General features: G+C 33.9%; 1 protein-coding gene across 1 annotated transcript in view; it reads left to right on the top strand.

Moving 5' to 3' along the window:
* Positions 1 to 17,926, top strand: part of LOC122794071 (spectrin beta chain, non-erythrocytic 4-like) — a 1,992,331-nt gene that overhangs the window by 884,645 nt on the left and 1,089,760 nt on the right. Inside the window, exon 8 of the mRNA XM_044062212.1 lies at positions 131 to 508. Coding sequence (XP_043918147.1) covers positions 131 to 508 — 378 coding nt within the window. The remainder of the gene's footprint in view (positions 1 to 130; positions 509 to 17,926) is intronic.

Genomic DNA, 17,926 nt, shown 5'->3' with positions numbered 1-17,926 from the left:
TGAGTCAGAGTGGCTGTTTAAAGCTGTTTATGTCATATCATGCAGTATTCTAGGCTTCTCTTTTTTCTGTTTATGCATTTGACATACATTTAATGACTGAGCTCTTCTGATTTGTTCTCACCTTCTCCAGCTTCTACAGGAGAAGTTTATGAAGTTTGCTAATGAGACTGGAAGCACTGGTCTTGAGCGAGTATCTGCTGTGAATCAGATGGTTGACGAACTCATCGACTTTGGACATTCTGATGCTGCTACCATTGCAGAGTGGAAGGATGGTGTGAATGAAGCTTGGGCAGAATTACTTGAGCTCATGGAGACTCGTGCACAGATGCTAGCAGCTTCATATGAGTTGCACAGATTTTTCAATGATGCAAAGGATGTCCTTAGTCAGATTGAAGAAAAGAAGAAGCAGCTCCCAGAAGTGACATCACGGGATACAAAGTCCTCTGCAGACACCCTCCAGAGGCTACTAAATACATTTGAACATGATATTCAGGTTTTGGCTACTCAGGTAATTTTTTCTTTAATTGTACGTTTCTGTTCTCATTTTTCCTTAAAGCTATGTTAAAGATAATGACAACAATGTAAGCAACCCGTCATTTATCCATTAATGAATCTTCATATCATGAGCAAGATTTCTTTTGAAAACACTTTCTTCCTAAGATCTTTATCACTTCTCTCTATTCCTGCATGTGTTATGACATAAAAGTGTGATCTGATATGCCTTCATGCACGCAGTATCTGCAGTCAGAAATCAGAGAGGTAGTTAATGCAGTGTTACATAGCCTGAGGGAGCTGGAACAATGCACTGTTCTGTAATCTAGATAAGTAAAATTGGAAACCCAGCAGTAGTCGCTTTTCTTCCTTCTTGTTTTGGAACATTCATAATATATTTTCATTGTCACTGGCTTAGTATAGAAAAACTTCTGATTACTTAGTAGTGTACAGAAAACATAAATTCAGGAGATACAGTTGACATGATATAGATAACATACATTCATAATAATCTTTACTGCTGTACTGTTTTATACTAGCACTTAGTAGGATGTAGCATATGTTATACAGGTAGTTCCTAAACAGTTTACATTAAATGAGATGAGAGCTGCAGACATTTTTCCTGTAAAGTATCACTTGTGTTAAGATAAGCTTAAGTTTATCCATGATTTTAATAACATTACATTGATCTTAACTATTGTAATCGCAGTTATAATAACAGCTGTGATGAAATATACTGTTGTCTTGACTGATTACTGCATAACTGTTAATGACATCTGCTTCTAAAATTGATTCAGAAATTGGTTGGTGGTGTTCTCTGCCTATGCGTTAACAATGTTTAGTCTTCAATCTTTACTGCCTTGCTGTTTTATAGTAAATCTAGCTGTTTAAGAACTTGTGTGCCATTATCAAATACATATTTAAATATATAAATATATCTATATATATTTGTGCGTATATATATAGATATATATATATATATTTATATATAATATTTATATATATATATATATATATATACATACATACACACACACACACACACATATATATATATATATATATATATATATATATATATATATATATATACACACACACACACCAACTCATCATCATCAGCCCTGTTTTTTCCTTTTCTTCATGGAGTCAGGGTGTTATGTCAACTGTCATCATCTCTTTTGATTCAATGACACTCTCCTGACTTCCTTGACAGTCATGCCTTATTGTTGCAGGTCTTCTGTTACACAATCCATCCATCTCTTTGCTGGACACCCTTGATATTTTTTGCTTTTTTCCTGCTTGTACTAAACTTCTTCATCAGATTGTTTTCTGCTTTTTTGCACATGTGCCCTAACTATTGTAATCTATTCTTTTTGACCTTTTCTGCACTTGGAGCTACTTTGGCTTCTGCTCATGCTCAGAGTCTGCTTGTAATGTTGCATTGTCTACACCTTTGTTGATCTGTTCCCTCAAATATGTCTGCTAATGTAGTCCACCATCGGTATGAACAGCATTGAGCTCAGAGTTGAGCCCTGATGCACACCCACTCGCACTAAGAAACCCTCTGTTAGACCAAACATTATTCATACTTGCGCCATTGGCTTGTACATAGCCTGCACTAATTCTACCAATGTTTATGGGACTTCAAGCCGCCACAGGACTGTCCAAATCAGCTTTATTGTTACCTTGTCATATGTTTTCTTCAAATTCAGGAATACCCAGTTAGTCTCATACTCTCCATCTCTAAGCTTCTTTCAGCTGTATGCCTTATTGCAAACATTGGGTCAGTTGTGCTTCAAACTGATCTGAATCTGAACTACTCATCTCCCATCCTACTTTCTACTACTCTGCATATCCATTTATCAAGCACCCATCTGCAGAACTTTCATGCAGTGTGACAGGAGTTTGATACCTCTGTACTGCCCACAGTTGTGGATGTCCTGTTTGTTCTTGTACACTGGCACTAGTATGCTTATTCTCCAATCATATGAGATGCACCTTTCTCTCATTGCTGTGAGTACCCTCAGGAGACATTTCTACTGTTTCTTACACAATATCTTGATCCATAACAGCTGTGACCTCATCTGAGCCTGCTGCTTCCCCTGACTTCATTTTCCTTAGTGCTGTTCTTGCTTCTTCTAGGGTGTGCTCCTCCTCTTTTTTCATCATAGGCTGTCTCTAAGACAGTACATGTTCTTTGGAGTTACCTTCATTCAGAAACTAATGGAAATATTCCTTCCATCTGCCTTTGATATCTTGTGGACTGGTGAGTAGGTTGTTGTTGGCAGTCCTTAAGAACGGTGTCTGAAAATCTTCATCTTTCTGTTTTTGCCTTTCCAATTGATAGACTTTCTTTGTGCCATCTATTGAGACACTTTCCAGAAGCTCATAGAGTACCTCAGATGCCTTATTCTTTGATATTGCAACTCCTTTCTTAGTCTGTTTGTTAGCGAATCAATATTCCTTCTTAGCATGGTCCATTTTTTTTATCTCCCAATTTTTCTTGCAATCCTTGTTTCTTTTGATGACTTCCTGGATTTCTGTATTCCACCACCAGCTTTCCTTATGTACTCTGTTTCCATGCCTGGCTTGACCACATATTTGTTCTGTAGCCCTCACACATACTGTTTTAGGTGCTGTCATTCGTCTTCAGCTCCACTTGTTTCTTCTTCTTTCTGAAGTGTTAGAGTCCTGAGTAATTCCTTCAAATCTTTGGCTTTCTATCCACTCAGCTTCCAGTTCTTCAGGCTTGTTTCAGTTGACCATAGAGCCTTTTCTGACCACTCTGTTACAACTGATTATGCCAACCAGTGGTTTATGATGTGGTCTCACTGTTTCTTTGGAGATGACTTTTTAATAACTGATTTTATCCTAATTCCTTTACTTACTAGAAGGAAGTCTACCTGAGTTACATATTGGCCGCTCTTGTATGTGATCTTGTGACTGTCTCTATTGCTGTACCATGTGTTCACCACTACCAAGTGATCTGCCAGGCAAAAATCTAGAATGGACTATTGCCCCATCTACATGGACCCAAGCAGTCCTCATATCCTGTTGTGTCTGTCCCAACATGTGCATTCAGGCCACACATTTTCAACACCAATTCATCTCATAGGTCCTGTGTCTGATGTCTAAATGCACTCTTTTCTTCACTGTCACAACTGTGTTATGGAGCATAGGCTGACATTATGAATACTTCCTTATCCTTACCCATGGCCTGGTTGCCATGAGTCTGTCATGATTTCTGATGGCATTCCTCACTGTCCTCACCACAATTCACAAACCATTTCTAGTCTGTTCTCCTTCTGAGTAGTAGACTCTGGATTCCAATTCCAGCTTGTCTCCTGGATTCACAGGCTGTCCAGCCTCTTCATTACTATTATGTCATTTACTTTCAAGCTTTGACCTGTCAGTAAACATATATTGAGTGTAGCAATCCTTAGTTTGACAGGACGCTCAGATAACTCAAGCTGGGTAATGGGACACCAACTGGCCAATAATTTATTGACCAAGGCTGCTCCAATTTTTATGGTGGGTACACCCTGGCCATAGGAGCACATATGCCCTTCACAGCATTATCATGGATTCTGATGCAGGTTGGTGTAAGCCAGGTCCTAAACCGACTGACAGCTTTATGTCAACATTGGTCAACAGAACCAAACCACCTAAAGTCAAATTTTACACCACTGAGTGACTAGCCCTGACACAAAGTGCTGTCTGTGATCCATGTTCCCCAATCTAGAGGATACTATGCACCACAGTTGATGCCAAAAATGGTTGTTCTATGCAACTCTTCCCCTAATAGGCACCATCTAGTCTCTAATGGTAGATATCTATGGTAATGCCTTGCAATTCTGAATATCATTTCATTCATGCCTATAACACCTTTTATGTATTTGTCCATTTAACACCCACAGCTCTTTAAAGCATCCATAACTTTTCTGGGTTTGTTTTCTTTAACTAAGTGTCTTACCAGCTAATAATAGGCAGTATTAGAAAAGGCAAGGATAAATTAAAATTATATTAAGATTGTTAATGTAGGATGTCCCACAGTAGAGAAATTATTCACTTTTTGAGACTTACTATTCAAGTTTTCATATTTATGTTCATATTTTCATTACTGAGAGCTACATGCTATAGAAGGATATGGTGTGAAATGCTGTAGTGGGTGTCAAGGAAACTCATGGTCACTATCCATTTGTATTACAATATACTGAAGATACTGCAAGTTTTTGTTTGTAACTATGATAGTAAATAATATTTCCATATGTACTTAATACTTCAAAAAAACAAGTGAATGGGGCGTGGCCAAGATGTCCACAAGGTAGCAGCATTTTCTACTAGCTCTGTCTTTCAAATTAATTCCTGACAGGAATTTTAATTCCTATGTATCCTAAAACTGGATTTTTTATCCTAAACAAATTTTTTAAACAATATATTAGGGTAATTTTTAAATAATTTTTCTTAAATATTAAATTTTCCTGTCAAAAAATCTACTAGAAATCTTCAGTAACAGAACATGAGCCATAACAAATCTTCTCAAGAAGAATCTTCATTTAAAAAAGAACTTCAATTGTTAATATCTAATATACAAAAACTCTCTTCAAAACTAGACAAAATGGATATGAAAATAGATAATTTTAAGGATAAATGTACGCAGCAAATGGATATCATGCATGAAGACCTTACTCAACAGAAGAAACAGATATCAGGTATAGAAACTGCTCTGAATGACATTGATACCAGAACAAAGGAGAATGAGCATAATGTTGAATTTCTATTAAAACAAAATAATTTTCTTCAATTAAAAGTAGATGATCTTGAGAATAGATCTCAAAGAAGTAATATAAGAATATTTGGCTTACCTGAAGGTATTGAAGGATCAGATATGGTGAAATTTCTATCTTGGTTGCCTCAAATTTTGGAATTACCAGAGGCTGTCTCATATGGTCTCGAAAGTGCACATAGATCCTTGACAATGTCCAAAAATAACAAGTCCAATTTTACTAGATCTGTAATTGTGAAATTTCTTTCTTCGCATGACAAAGAACTGGTATTAAAAACAGCTTGGGCAAAATCACCAATCAAAATAAAAGACAAAATCATTAAATTTGATAATGATTATTCCCCAGCTGTAATCTCTAAAAGAAAATTATTTTCACCTTTACTCAAAGAACTTAAGAAACATCAAATTAAAGCTAACCTTTTATTTCCAGCAAAACTAAAAATCTTTTTTCAAGATGGTCAAAAAACCAGGGAAGACTTGGATACTGCAATTTTATTTATTAAAAACAATAAAATAATAGAAAAAATTGAAGATATGGAATGGGCTTCCACTAGTCTCAAAAGAAACTCTGAGAGCAACACTTGGAAAACATTTGATTCTAAAAAGAAGCTAAAGAAATGACTTATACACATAAGGTCATTTAAACTTTTTGGTTTTGAGATACTTAACTTTGGATGATAATCTTTTTGAATATAAGTTTATAGTTACAAAGACCCTATAAATCTAGGAAATTAATCTGGATTTACAGGTGAGCTATTTAATTTTGTTTATTGTAACGTGTTGTTGTTTTGTTTTATTATTTTCTCTCTGCCTTTTAATGATATCTTGCTCATAAAAAATGGTTGTGGTAATATAACGTATTTTGTTTGGCTTATTGGTTTTGTACTAATACTCTATAGTATACATCTAGTGATTTGTTTGCTCTGATGATTTGGTCATATTATTCTGTCTGATGCCTATAGAGGGGTTGCCTCTGCGGGTGTTATCTTTGTTTGAAGCCATACTACTTCATGGATGTCATTTAGTGCTGGTTAGATATGCTCTGATGCTTGATGTGCATTGAAAAGGGGTAAGGCGGCATCGTGGAGAATGGCTGTATGTGTTTTATTTTTCTTTTTTTGCTGGTGATTTGGTGTTGTTGGTTTGGGAATGATTTATGTACTTTTTTGAACTTGTTTGTATGTCATTCGGGTGCTGGTTGCTTCTCTGGTTGATATGTTGGTTGCCCGTATGTGGATGTCGAAGTGTTCTTTGGGTTCGATAGATAAAGTGGCATGAAAGGTAGTGTTTCGGGAGTATGTTGGTATTGATTTTGTGTGTTTATGCTTGGTAAAGGCAGCCGGTTGCTAGCTAGGATTTCTTTGTATTTATTGTTTTAATGTAGTTGGGAAAAGCTGGGATGGTGACTAATGTGGCGGCTGGTTCTGTTAGCGGTAGTTGTGTGCTTTGACTATTTTCATCTGAATGGCTTGCTCGTGGTGTTAAGCTCTCAAGTAGCAGTTGTTTTTAAAAAAATGAAAGAGAAAATCCTTTGGAAAGCATTACCGTTGGTTTCCCGCTTCACATACAAAAAATAGTCATTTGGATTGAGCTCGAGAGGTTCAGCTGCGTTACGAATGACCCTGCCAGATGATGAGAAGCTCGCTCACATAAACATCCAGCTTTGACATTTGATCTTGGACTCTGTCTATTCACATAGACTTGGAACTTTGAGATGCTGGCAAGAGATGGGTGAAACAGCTGATTCCCTAATTTGAGACAGTAACAAGATGCTTCATTTTTTGAATACTTTCGGTTTCTGTCATTCTCTTTGCCACTAGGTATATTCTGTTTGTCATTTACAAAAAGACATTGTGAATATAATTCATGAATCATCTTTAAGAATTTAATAAATAATATTTAGATGTTTTCAAAAACATGTTTTTGACACTTAGGATCCTTTATGTTTGCAATAGCAGTAAAATGCATAAAATATGACTTAGTTGGCCTCAGTTCGATTAGCAGCTCAGACACAAGAAGACCCGGGTAAGGGATGTAGAAGTAATTGGCTGGTATGGGCTCATTTATCCTGGGGATGTGAAGAATGGTGGTGTCAGTTAGTTGGTTACCACCGTACAAGTGATGGCTTGCTTGACAATGGAAAGGACAGGATGAAGAATGTGCTCATATTATTCCTACCTGGTATTGATAGCTCTTTTTAACTTATATAAAAGAGAATCCATTTTCATTTGAAGGGTGTAGACTGCCCCTAACTGTGAGATGCTTGTGTCAGCCATCAGGAAAGGAAGATAGGGCTTTATCAGAAATGCTATCATTGATTGGTAGTAGAGGGCACAAAATAATGCCATGGATCCTTGAATGACAGCTCTGCTGTTAAGATGTCATATCTGTGCAGGGGATATCCAGTATAGGGAAATAAATGGGTTCAAGATCAGTAGAAGGAAGGATGATGGTTGGGAATCATGGAGATAAAAAGTATGCAGCAAAAACACATTTTCACAATTTGTGTGACCTTTAACTTTCCACTAATTAACTTTTTTGGTGTACACTTAACTTGTTGTCATTCCACAAACAAACAAACCTAGTTCCCCTCCATTTACTGTTGGAACAGGAATTGAACTGCAATCACTACTTGTTTAGGCTGTAAATTGTTTCCTTTTTCTAATCATTTAACTCTTTAATAATTCTTATCACATATTAAGAAACATTTGAATACAATTAAATGATAGTTTTCTTACTACACTGCTTATAGACTATTGCATATCATTTTGGCATGAATTTTGTCTTTCTTATGTATTAAGTCAAAGCATTTTAAATTAGTTAAATGACTTATCCATCTGTTAGCAGGTCTTACGCCAGTGCTTTATCTCTGATGTTATGTATTGAAGAAAAAAACACTAAGTGATCCTACATTCTCTTTAACCACACTTATTTACCTGAAATCTACAGTCTTGTGCAAGTGCAATTCATACTGTATCCCAGCTAACTTTATGGATGTTCACTAATGCCACATAATTAAATTATAAGTTTAATATACCACAAGAAAAATGAAAAAAACTTTTAGATACCTTTTTGGTAGTTCTGACATTGCAAAGAAATTACACCCAAAGCAGCTTTTAGTGAACATAGTTTATTCTTTTTTCCTCTACTGACCAATCATAGATTTACATAGGATCATAGGAGGTTACAAAGCTAATAGCCCTGGGTTCCTTATAAGTATGGTCATGTTTCACTCTTATTTCTTATTAAATAATAGAGCTGCAGACTACATTTTCATGCAGAAAAAGATTAACATTGAGTGCTCCTATCTAACAGGACACTGGTAAAACTCCAAGGCTAAATTTGCTGTTTCTTATCCAATTGTCTAAAGTTATGCATATATATAGAGTCATTGAGAAGTTGTTTTTGACTTGAATTGAGAATTTCTCCCTGAGGAATGGCGACATTCATGAGACATAAATGTCTCTCTGGGAAATTGTGTTGAGGATGCAGGCTGAGTTGGGGTCTCTAAAGTGAGTGAATTTTGTCCCTTATGACTTATAGATATGAAGCATTTTTATTAAGGCAGGATCAGAGATTGCTCTGTAGGTAAGGCACAGGTTGCCTCTAAAACGTTTATACTACAAAGAGTACTGTGACAGTAATTTCAGTTTGTTCATGTATGCCATGTACCTGAATTTTCATATTGAGATATCTTAGAGGTCTCCTTATTTGCTGCAGATGTCTGGTTAGGTACATATCTATGTGAGCATTGTACTCTATTACTGGCATGATGAGAGATGAGTATAGGGGGTTATAACTTTTTTCACTTCAGAAGCAATGCCATTACTTACAAGATGTGTAATGTGAAAGGCCTTCCTTGCCACTCTGGACACAAGATGATCAAAGTAATACTATTTCGACTTTATTTTATATGCAAAGTTTAATTTACAGCATGGCTTATGAATGTATATAAATGCACGGAGGTTGACCATTAGAATATGAGCTACGGTTATGTTGCTCCAATTGTTTCCTTTAGATGTTTCACATATTTGATCTTGATTTTTTTTTTTGGTAGAAGTTTTTCAGATTCATCAAATGACTATAAATAATATGAGCAACAGGGATTTTATAATTTTTCTAACAACATATTTAGCTGCTGAATACCATACTTTTTCGTATCCATTTCTTGTTTTATCCTGTTAGTATAAAGTGTTCACATGAATTAATGTAAAAATGTTTAATTACTACAAGAAGCTGATATGTTGCTAGTCCTCAAAAAATGTATAGAACATGATAATCTAGCTGGGTTGTTTATGGTTCATAGTTCAATTAAATTCACAAATTTTTTTTTTACACCTGCTTACTGTGATAGCAACATTTCACATATTAATAGTAGTATTGCTACAGTTTGGTATTTTTACCTGAAGATAACTTTATTTTTTAAACAGTAGCTGGTTTAATGTTGCTACTAGATTAAGAGTTAATTTAGGTGATACTATGTCACCTAGATTGGGAGTTTTAAACTCCAGAAGGGGTTGGATTGTAAATATTGTTTTACTAATCAGTTATGGTATTATTTGTTTGAAAGTTTTATTGTTGTTCACCACCAATTTGAATAGTAAGTTCTTTCAAAGAGATATGAAGATGATTATTTTTATTCCAACTGGGAAATCTCATACTAAATTATTAGAAATTAATATAATATTAACACCTGATTGTCATTTTTCTGATTTATTTTGTTTAATCTTAAATGACAGCTATAAAAAGTATTTCCATTAACATTAATAGCTTAAATAATCCAGGTAAGATATATAATTTATTTAGATACCTTAAACTTCATAAATCTCAACTAATATTTTACAAGAGACTCACCTACTCTCAGAGGATTTATCTAAACTAAATAATAAATCTTATTCTGTTTTAGTAAGCTCTGAACATCTTCAAAAAAGAGAGGAGTAGCCATCTTGTGGAATAACTCACTACCATTACCCAAAATAATAGATAGCTATAAAGACAATAAAGGAATGTTTTGTGCTATAACTTTGGAACTAAATAAAAAAATGTATACATTATTTAATATATATTAAATTCCAGGTATAGGTACTAACACGGTTAAACAACATTTAGATCAAATTGTGCATTTTACAAAAGGAAAATCAATAATAGCTGGGGACGTTAATTGTATATTAGATCATAAAGATTCTTCTAATAAAGGTAAAAAGAAGATCTCGTGGTCAGCTAAGAAATTAAGAGATTTTATTGAAATATTTCTTTTAAAAGATATTAATCATTTTATGATTCCAAATTCATTCTTATACTTTGTATTCCCACAGCCATAATACATATTCTAGAATTGATAGAGTTTTAGTTTCCAATGACCTGTTAGATTTTCTAAGTAATACAAAAGTAATAACATGCCCTATTTCTGACCATAATGCTATTATTTTTGATCTCGATATCAACAATGTCTCTACTATTCCAATCAAAAGAATACCAGCTTATATTGCTAAGTTAAAAGAATTTAAAGAATTCATTATAATTGAAATTCAATTTTTTATACTACTGAATAATTCAAATGACATATCAAAAATATATATATGGGATGCTTTAAAAGCATATCTATATGGAAATATTATGAGCTGGTATAATAAAAATAAATTATGGGATAAAGAACTTCGTGATATACAACATAAAATAGATAATCTAAAGCACAATCAAAAAGTAGATACAGATACTGTTGATAAATGGAAATAAACTCTCTAAATAATAAATATATTGAAATATTAAACCATAAAACAAAAATAATTGCAGAAAAATATAAATTAATTATTCAAATAACCCCAAATCTTTAAAGTTATTGGCTAATAAAACTAAAAGATTAAATAAAATTAATCATATCAAAGAAATATTCTCTCCTCAAAAAAAAAAAAGATGGTAACTAATCTTCACAGCATTCTATTGGAATTTAGAAATTTTTTTAATAATATCAACCATAATTCTAACACAATAAATCCTAAAGAAGATATAAAAACCTTTGTTAGCAAATATACTAATAAAAGACTATCTACTAAACAGAGAGATATTATAGACAAATCTATTTCTTTTAAAGATATTCAAACACAAATTAACAAATTAAAACAAAATAAAGCCCCGGGAAATTATGGCATCATTCCAGAAATTTATAAAATATTTACTAATATGGCACTAAAATTACTTCATGAAGTCTTTAACCTTGCACAAAACTTTATCAAAACCCCTCCTCCTTGGAAATGCACTTTTATTTCTCCCATATTAAAACCAAACAAAGATCTAACCAAATGTTCCTCATATAGACCCATTTCTTTACTCAATGTAGATTACAAAATGTTCATGTCTATTTGTGCTGATAGATTAAAACATTTTTACCTAATTTGATTGATGATGATCAAACAGGATTCATAGTGAATAGGAATCCATATGATAACATAAAAATAACTTTAATTTTGATTGAATCAGTTAAACAATTAAATAAAAATTTGACATTGATTAGTTTAGATATTAATAATGAGTTTGATTCTATTAACTGGAATTATTTATTTATCCTATTAGAAGAACTAAACTTTCTAATAAATTTATAAATCTCATTACTCAGTTATATATAGATAGTCAAGCATACATTAAAATTGGCACAAGTATATCACAAAATATACCATTAGTTAAAGGCACTAAACAAGGATGTCCATTGTTCCCTTTATTATTTACACTAGGTGCTGCGGTAGCGTTGTCGCCTTACAGTAAGATGTTGTCCTGTTCGATTCTCAGCTAGAGCGTCTTCTATGTGGAGACATGCGTGAATGGGCATACCTTCATTGAAGGTTGTGCGTCAGGGCTGGCAACTCGGCATGTAAAATCTAATGCCAATCATTAGCGGACCTGAGTTCCGCTGTGGCGACCCCTAACTGGGAAAAGCCGAAAGACACAACAACATAGAACCATGGGCTAACCTAATAAGATGGGATAACAATATAACAGGTTATAATTTAAATTCCACTTCATTATATAAAATCCAATTGTTTGCTGATGACATTCTTCTCACCTTGGCTGATGAAAATACATCTATTCGAGCCATCTTTAATAACATAAATATTTTTCAAAGGAAATCTGGTCTAACTTTTAATAATAATAAAACACAAATTCTTTTAATTGGCCCAAAACAATTTAATTTACATGATGATTATAAAAAATTATCTAACACAATCAGATCAAATTCTTTATTTAGGCATTTCAATAGCTAAAATATTAAGGATATCATACAAATTAACTATAACAATTGTCTTACAATAATTGAAAATTTAACAAAGAAATGGAATAGAATACTTTTCTCTATGGATGAAAGACTCACTATTATTAAAATAATTTATCTCCCTAAAATTATTTACATTATTCAATCCATCTCTATACCTCCCCCGTACTGGATAATTAAAAAATTAAATGCAATTTTTTTTAATTTTTATGGTTTCCAAATAAATCTAGAATTGCTTTATCTCACCATATGAAAAACTGGGATAATGGAGGTATAGCATTGCCTAATTTAGAATTTTATTCAATTTCATCTATGGTAAAAGTGATTTCTCTCTTAATTGATACTAATTATCAAGCTAAATGGAAGAAATTGTTTGACATATTAATGTTGGATACTATAAAAAATAACTCTCAAAAACTGTTGTTTATAAATAACCCATTAATTTGGGTCCTAAAAGATCAGCTTTCCACCTTTTGTTCCCTAAAATTTAAAAGTCATTATTTAACTCTTTTGTTAAAATCTTTTAGAAATGTTATATTTAAATATAATCTTTATAAAGAATGGTTATTCCTTCTCTTCCCTATAGCCTACTCATCAGGTATTCTTTTTACCTCTGACTCTAATAAAATGTGTATCTTTAAACAGAAAAACTTATTCTTTTGGTATCAATTGATGTCAAATAATGTCTTGAAATCAGTTAATTTACTAGATGTTGAATTCAGATTTGAGTCCCTTTATTGGTTGGAGCTACGTGAAGGAATGAATTTTATACAAAATAGAACTGCCTTAATGACCCCTTCAGTTAAAAAAAGTTATACCAAACTTACTACATTACTTGATTTTCTCTCTTCAGAATAATTCTCCTTCCACTAATAAACTCTCGCAAATATATAAAGCTATCAAATCGGATATAGATGTCTGCTCTGACAGTTACTGGAACTTTTTCTTTTCCATTAATAATAATTTTCCCACAGACAAAGATAAATTCAATATTTTGAAATCATCTAGTATGACTATTTTCCTCATTAAGATGGAGAATATTTTCCTGGAAATATCTAAATAGATCCTTTATTACTCCTCATACATTGAATAAAATTGGGAAAAAAGATATAAACTGTTGGAGATGTAATAATAATGTAAATGCTGATTGGTCCCATATGTTCTATGATTGTATCGAATTGAAAACATTTTGGGATGATATAAATGATTTTATGCAAGCTATTTTTACAGACAACTTTACTTTAACTAAATCCTTAATATTAGTTAATACTCCAGTTCCAGCTTGTATTAAGGTATCTGATTACCCTTTGATTTGGTCTGTGATAGCCATAGCAAGAAAAATTATCACTAGAAATTGGAAATCTAATTCCTCTCCATCTTTACAAGAATTTAAAAATCTGCTTAATGAAGTCTCTTGTTTGGAAAAACTAACCACCGGGAATAGAATTTCTAAAAATACTTCTTCTCTTCACAGTTGGAATAAAATATATGATTTTTTACAAAAGTAGTTCTATATTATAGTAAATATCATTTACATATTTATTAATTATTTTAAATGTATTAATCTATGGTATGGTGAACAATATTGTATATAGTTATATATTGTTTATTATGTTATTACTTCATGTAAAATTCATTTTATTTTGTTTTTTTAAAAAAAGCAAAAAATGAGTTCATTTCATTTAACTTTATTGTATATTAAATTTCTCAAATAAAAATGTTTAAAAAAAAAAAGTGAATTACAAACTATTTCACAGCATCAGGCGAAACCTTAGATATTGTTGAAGAAAACTGTTGCTAATATTTGCACTGTAAGCTGCACATCCCGAGAGATATTCCTTGTTATATTACTAATTATACAATGACTAGCCATTAACATTGAAAAATGTGCACACTGATTGGTCAGCCCAATCAGTATGCCCGTTGTAAAATCGAGCATATACCAACAGAAAAAGGTCCGGTCACCCAAACCTTCTTCTATTTGTATATGCTACAGAGTTTTCCAGTTTTCTTGATTATAAATAAATAAACGAGGTTTGAAATCCAAACAGGTACGAGCGAGACAGGACAGAGGAAATACAAGCAAAATCAGGTACGTCATGCAAAACTATGTGACTATCCTTGTGTTTTCTCTGCCCTTTCTCTTTGTCATATGTCTGAACTGTCCGGATTTCATTTCTTTTTATTATTATTATTTCTGCTGCTTCCTTTCCAAAGCACAGATGTACTCCTTAAATGTGGGACTGTAAGCCCCATATGCATGTGCAGTACATCAATAAAGCCCCATGATACTGGGGGGGGGGTGGAGGAGCAGAAGAGCACCATAGTGCCATTATACAAAGACATTATTTAAGAAAAGTAAGTAACATTTTTCTTAAATATTGTCATTGTATAATAGCATTAACCCATGGCTGAGTGTGGCCAATGCTGGATTTACCCACAGTTTATTTGGTTTGTTTGATTACTCGGGCTTCACCTCATGACCAAACCACACCAATCATGGGTAAATCCAGCATTACCCACAATCCAGCCATGCAGTATTGCTATATTATAGTATTTATGGAAAGACTATGAATGCACTGACTATTATTGCTGTAAAGGATACTTCTTACTAATAATATTACTATTTGTATCGTAGTTTTTATTGTTCACAAAATATTTACATTTGTTTATATTAAACTTTTAAGTTGATTTTTCAGAAAACGCTCTGGCATGCAAGGATGTGTGTGGGCTGATAAAGGTGTAATATTCCACGTTGCATAGTTGTTAATGAGTTATATTCACATGATAATTAATAAAAAAGAGCTTTTAATGGTAAGTTGCATTGCTCAGTTTAAAAGGTATTACATTTTTATGGCAAGAAACATTAAGTTCTTTTACACAGAAACCAGTAAGTGTGTGCTCTGTTTTTCGCATACTGACAATTTCTGCCTCTAGATATTTGTTGAAAAACTCTGGAATATTGTATTGCATTTATACAGTGAAAATAGCTATAAAACTAATTGAGCAGTTTTTGATTAGCTATGTGGCTCAAAGAGCACTGAGGAATAAAGCTCTACTTGTTACCCAAGTTATTTTGGATCAGCTAATGACCCGTGTGTTAGAAGAGCTAATAGGAGTATGGGGCTGACACTGGCATACTCATCCTGAGGAGGAGGAGGAAGGTAGTCTGGCTTGATGCACTGCTCAACTGCTGGAGAGAGAGAGGAGTGCATGACATGCAGAGTATGGGCCAAGGACAGGCAGCATTAATGCTGTAGCCTTCATGGGGCATGTGCATGAAGGCAGGTGTCCACAGAGAAAGGCAATTTAAACTCTCACATCTGTCAGTGAACATATCATCTGTTAGGGGAGTGGTTAGGACCAGAAGAAAACTCTGATGGTTGCCTTGGAGGATAGTCAGCCATGACTAGATCTTAACCACCTGGAATGAAAGGGCCTTTCAGTTCATAGGAGGGTCGGTAGTTGGCAACACATGGCAAAAGACACACACACACACACACACACACACACACACACACACACACACACACACACACACACACACACACACACACACACACACACACACACACACATACACACATGCAACCAATCAAATATTTAAGCAGTTCCTGTAAAATATAACATACTGTAATGTTTTGTGTCAGATATTATGATAAATGTGCTTCATATTGTCTCATTTTTTTCTACATGGCTTCTCTGAGCATCACTGTATCACATACGTGCTTTTATAACTGTCACTGTAAATGGCTGAATAATTCAGCAAAAATGTTTCACACTATTAAGAACTCAGGATTTATTTTTTTATTGACAGGGTTAGTCCGAGTAGACTAGTGGCCTCTCTTCAGTACAGACCCAAGATGGTATTTGTACTACTAGGGGAAATTTGGCCAGGGCATTGGGGACCTTCCTCCCTCTTTAGAACTGCTAAATGCCACTGGATGGCTCCTACATCATCAAGGAGGAGGCCATAGGGAGGGCTTGTATATGATGTTCTGTTAAAAATAGCAGAGCAGGATGATACAGATGACAGTTCTGCTGTTTCATGGGGTGAGATGGCAGATAATTTTCTCAGAAGTGCTGAGGATGGTAATGTGGAAAAGGAACCATGTGGTAGGGCAGCAGAGAATGCAGCAGGTAAAACTTATACAACAGTGACAGAAAGCAAAAGATGAAAGCAGCAACAAGCTGAGATGGTGTCTGGTTTTGTGGCATCAGATAATGCAGTAACTAAAACATATGCAGCAGTGACAAAAGGCAAAAAAGAGAACAGCAAAAAACTGTAAGTAAAACTGTTTTAAAAAAGAAGACCAGCTGTGAGAATAAGAACAAAAAATGATACTGCAATAGCTAGGTATTGTGTATAGCTTTCTTATGACCTTGTTTCTGAAATATAGCCATACTCTCCACTTATGCCATGCTGATGAGATCATAACAAGGCTGAAATATGCATGTCCACAGCTAATGGGGTTTGGTTTTGTTGGCCTGGATGTATCCACAAAGACTTGAAAAGAACAAAGAAAAAAGTTGTGGGCATTCGTAAGTCATAAAGCTGAAACACTTGATGTCCTTAAGGGGGCATTTACATATATCCCATGGACCTTTACTCTTGGAGATTTAAGGTATCACACAGTGAAAACTCTAATTTGGATAATTTTTTCTTGTAGTTTTTACTAATTGATTTGTCTGTGTGACCTTTTTACTTTCTAGTTCCAATTAGCTACAACAGACTCAGAAAAACTCCAAGGCCCACCAGAGAAACCAAAATGCAACCCCCCCCCAAAAAAACAAAAACAAAACCCCTGATTTAAATAGTACGATAAGTGCAATTATTAATGCATTTAAAATGAACTTCTTTGAATGTAAAAATGTAGTCCAAATGCTTTTGTTATTAGCTTGCAACAGTCTCAACACTTTGATGGTGGATGACTTGTTTGATATAGAATATCAGAGGGGGGTGAGTTTATTGCCACAGGCTCTAGTTACAATTATTTTATTTAGTTATTTTATTTATTTACAGTTTGTTTGCCAGGATGGTCCATTGGGCCATGAGGAGCCCATTTTCAATGGAGTCCAGGGGAGAAAAGCTCCAGAAAAATACAAATTACAAAATTACAAGATTATAAAGAACTACAAAATTACAATATGAGAGTTTGAAAATGCAAGGTAGTAGCAGTTGCAGTAAATTGACATTTGAAAATGAATTAGGATTATTTGCAAAATGTGCTAATTCTTTAAGAGTTTATTATTTGGAATTGTTATCCTAAAGAGGCTACTAGTGGGTGTATTGGCTATAGAGAGAGCTATAGTTGAGGAAGTTTTGTAGGATGGGAACAAGAGCATTCCTGTTGTAAGGTTAGGTGTGAGTGGAGTAAAGT

This window comes from Protopterus annectens, chromosome 1.part0 (assembly GCF_019279795.1).
Source record: "Protopterus annectens isolate FY-2018-M chromosome 1.part0, PAN1.0, whole genome shotgun sequence".
Taxonomy (NCBI): Eukaryota; Metazoa; Chordata; order Ceratodontiformes; family Protopteridae; genus Protopterus; species Protopterus annectens.
This window is presented reverse-complemented; position numbering and strand designations above follow the sequence as displayed.